Source organism: Rhamphochromis sp. 'chilingali' (genome assembly GCF_963969265.1).
Source record: "Rhamphochromis sp. 'chilingali' genome assembly, chromosome: 16".
Lineage (NCBI taxonomy): Eukaryota > Metazoa > Chordata > Actinopteri > Cichliformes > Cichlidae > Rhamphochromis > Rhamphochromis sp. 'chilingali'.
In genome coordinates, this window is record NC_137943.1 from 20,335,062 (window position 1) to 20,337,725 (window position 2,664).

General features: G+C 39.5%; 1 protein-coding gene across 1 annotated transcript; it reads right to left on the minus strand.

Moving 5' to 3' along the window:
* Positions 1–1,664: 1,664 nt before the first annotated feature.
* h2bk1 (H2B.K variant histone 1) lies at positions 1,665–2,198 on the minus strand. Its single transcript, XM_080862159.1, has 2 exons — positions 2,076–2,198; positions 1,665–1,976 (listed from the first exon to the last, which is right to left on the minus strand). Exons 1-2 carry the CDS (start codon positions 2,187–2,189, stop codon positions 1,740–1,742), a joined length of 351 nt encoding a protein of 116 aa, XP_080718285.1. The 5' UTR covers positions 2,190–2,198; the 3' UTR covers positions 1,665–1,739.
* Positions 2,199–2,664: the final 466 nt, after the last annotated feature.

The window sequence follows — 2,664 nt, forward strand, 5'->3', positions numbered from 1 at the left end:
CTAGGAAATATCTGAGATGGTATCTCAACAATAACAGTCAGTGGCAACCTGCATTATCACAGTAAGTCTGGCTTTGTGGGACGTTGATAAGTGCAGTCTAATAGGTGTATGTAAAGCCCGATGTAAACACCATCCTAATTAGAGAGACCTTTATCAGTTCCTCCGCTTTATGCAGATTGAACTGGTGCAAACGCTAGTGTCATTATCCTGTAATCAAGTAGCATTCAGCTGATGGTGCCGTCTCTTAAAAACCTGATTATAATGCATAACAAGGACACAGTGTTGCTTTATCTCCTCTGTTAGTTTATAAATATTTCAATTTTAAGGATGACCTAGCCAGATAAAGATCTTGCAGAGGTTTGCATGAACTTCATCATAAGTGAAAAGATTGCTGTATTTTAAAATATAAGTAAACAGAGGGCTAGTGTGTATTTAGTCAAAAACAACACAAAACAAATGTTGACAACATACCAAACTTCGAAACTTATAAACACCACTAAGTTTTCCTTCAATTAAGTAATTGCTTTTATTTTATAAAATTATCATCTCATTTTTTCCATTATCATGATGGACAAAATTTCAGAAATAACTTTTAAAAATTATTTCTTTTACTTTTTTTTCTTCTATTTTCTCGTAGCTGGACAGACAATCCGGAAATGAGTTCAAATGATTAGTGACCAAAACCAAAGACACTTTTTTTGTTTCAGTACATGGCATAAGTCAGCATACACTCACACATGTTAAATAAACCTCCCTTCATTCTTTCATCGTCGTCAGGGTTAACAGGATGACTTGCTAGCTAGCTAAGCTATAGTTTAGCTAATTTTCTAACGTCACTTTTCATAGTTACAACCGCTCAGGTGCTTCTGATAATATCAAAACTGTTATGACGATGATGATGACGATGTCTGAAGTGAAAAAGAGACTATTATTTGTGGTCGTACAGACTATGAGGTCTCGAATCATAATAGAAAGTATACGTTAAAAAATCAAGGCGATATTACCTGGCAGTGATCAGGTTCAAGTTTACATGGTGAAACTGGAGACACCTGTTTAAGTGCCCACCTGTGCCTGCTGCTGTTGTAATCTGCATCTGTAATCAGAAAGAAAGTGTGATGTCATGTTTTAATCAGAACCATGTTTTCAATAGGTTTGTTATGGACGGCATCCAGCAGACATATAGATCCATACATTAGACTGTACCGGTGAAATATGGCAGACCTCTACCACACCATGTTCGCTCATTGTGGTAAGAGAAAATTCGCTAATGGAGCTTAATTTGGACATTCTTGATATATAGAAATATTCAAGCTCCCCGACAAAACATGATAGCATTCAGTGCACTAATGGGTTGCTAAGGTAGAATTTCTAAAGGGTTATTGCTGTTGTATTGACTTTATTGGCTTTTATAAAAGTTATCAAGCCGGTGAAAGGAATGTTAATGTTTAAATGCGGAGTGCTACTGGCTTCCAAATGAGTAATTTCTAGTTTGCCATCACACTGCGGTATACAACTTATGCAAGGATGAAATGCACAAGTCCCCTTTGAAGGTGCATCTGAACGAGATAGATCCAATTACCCCATCTAGTGGCGACACCAGCCACGATGGCTTTACTTTATTTGGGGGGGGGGGGGGGAAGAAAATAGAAGATCATGGCTTTGTGAAATATTTTAATGACCAGCTTACAAATCTGCCAACTCTCAAGTTTAAATTCCTCAACATAACGCACTGGAAGTTTTCACTTGGAGCTGGTGTACTTGGTGACGGCCTTGGTTCCCTCAGACACGGCGTGTTTAGCCAGCTCCCCGGGCAGCAGCAGCCTCACCGCAGTTTGCACCTCTCTGCTGGTGATGGTGGAGCGCTTGTTGTACTGAGCCAGGCGGGACGCTTCTGTGGCAATCCTCTCGAACAGGTCATTGACGAAGGAGTTCATGATGCTCATGGCTCTGCTCGAAATCCCCGTGTCCGGATGAACCTGAGGGCAGGAAGAAGGGTTGCCATGCAACTTAATTAGAGGACAAAGAAAACCGAGGCAGCCGTAAGGTTCGTTGCGCCTTTCTTCTTCTTCACCCACCTGTTTCAAAACTTTATAGATGTACATCGCGTAAGTCTCTCTTCTTTTGGCTTTTCTTTTGGCTTTTTTCTCAGTTGAACTCTTCCCCTTCTTTTTGGATACGTCGTTAGTCATGTTAACTAGTCAAAACTGCTATATCCACTTATTCAGGAGCGGTTATCCCAAAGCTTGGCTGACGGGCAGCTGCTTATGTAGCGTGCCTTAATTAGTCATTAATTTACTTCACCTGGTTTGCTTCTCTAGGCTAGACTGATAGACATCAAAGTATAGCCAAATACTGACCATGAGAACGGTTATTTATCACAATAGTATTATTCCTTTTTTCCTTCGTATTCTGTGTTTTAGTGGCTTTATTTATTTAGTTTTACATTTTTTATTGCAAGTGGAAGTAGATTTCTATATTTAGGATGTTGCGCCTAACAATGGTGTCCACTGGGTGGCGGACTTGCATTAGTTTTAAAGACTCGACATGCGCTTGAAAGCGGATTTCTATACTTGCTTTTGATTTAATTGAAATCCACTTTAATCTTCCTTCTGCCTCGTGGGTCATTAAATGTACCAAACATGTGGATGCTATTAAGCATCATAA

Bases quoted from the DNA above. Each gene is read 5' to 3' on its own strand.
- h2bk1 (XM_080862159.1), bottom strand. From the start codon at position 2,189: ATGACTAACGACGTATCCAAAAAGAAGGGGAAGAGTTCAACTGAGAAA. The intron at 1,977-2,075 runs GTGGGTGAAGAA...TCCTGCCCTCAG, and splicing joins TCTATAAAGTTTTGAAACAG to GTTCATCCGGACACGGGGAT.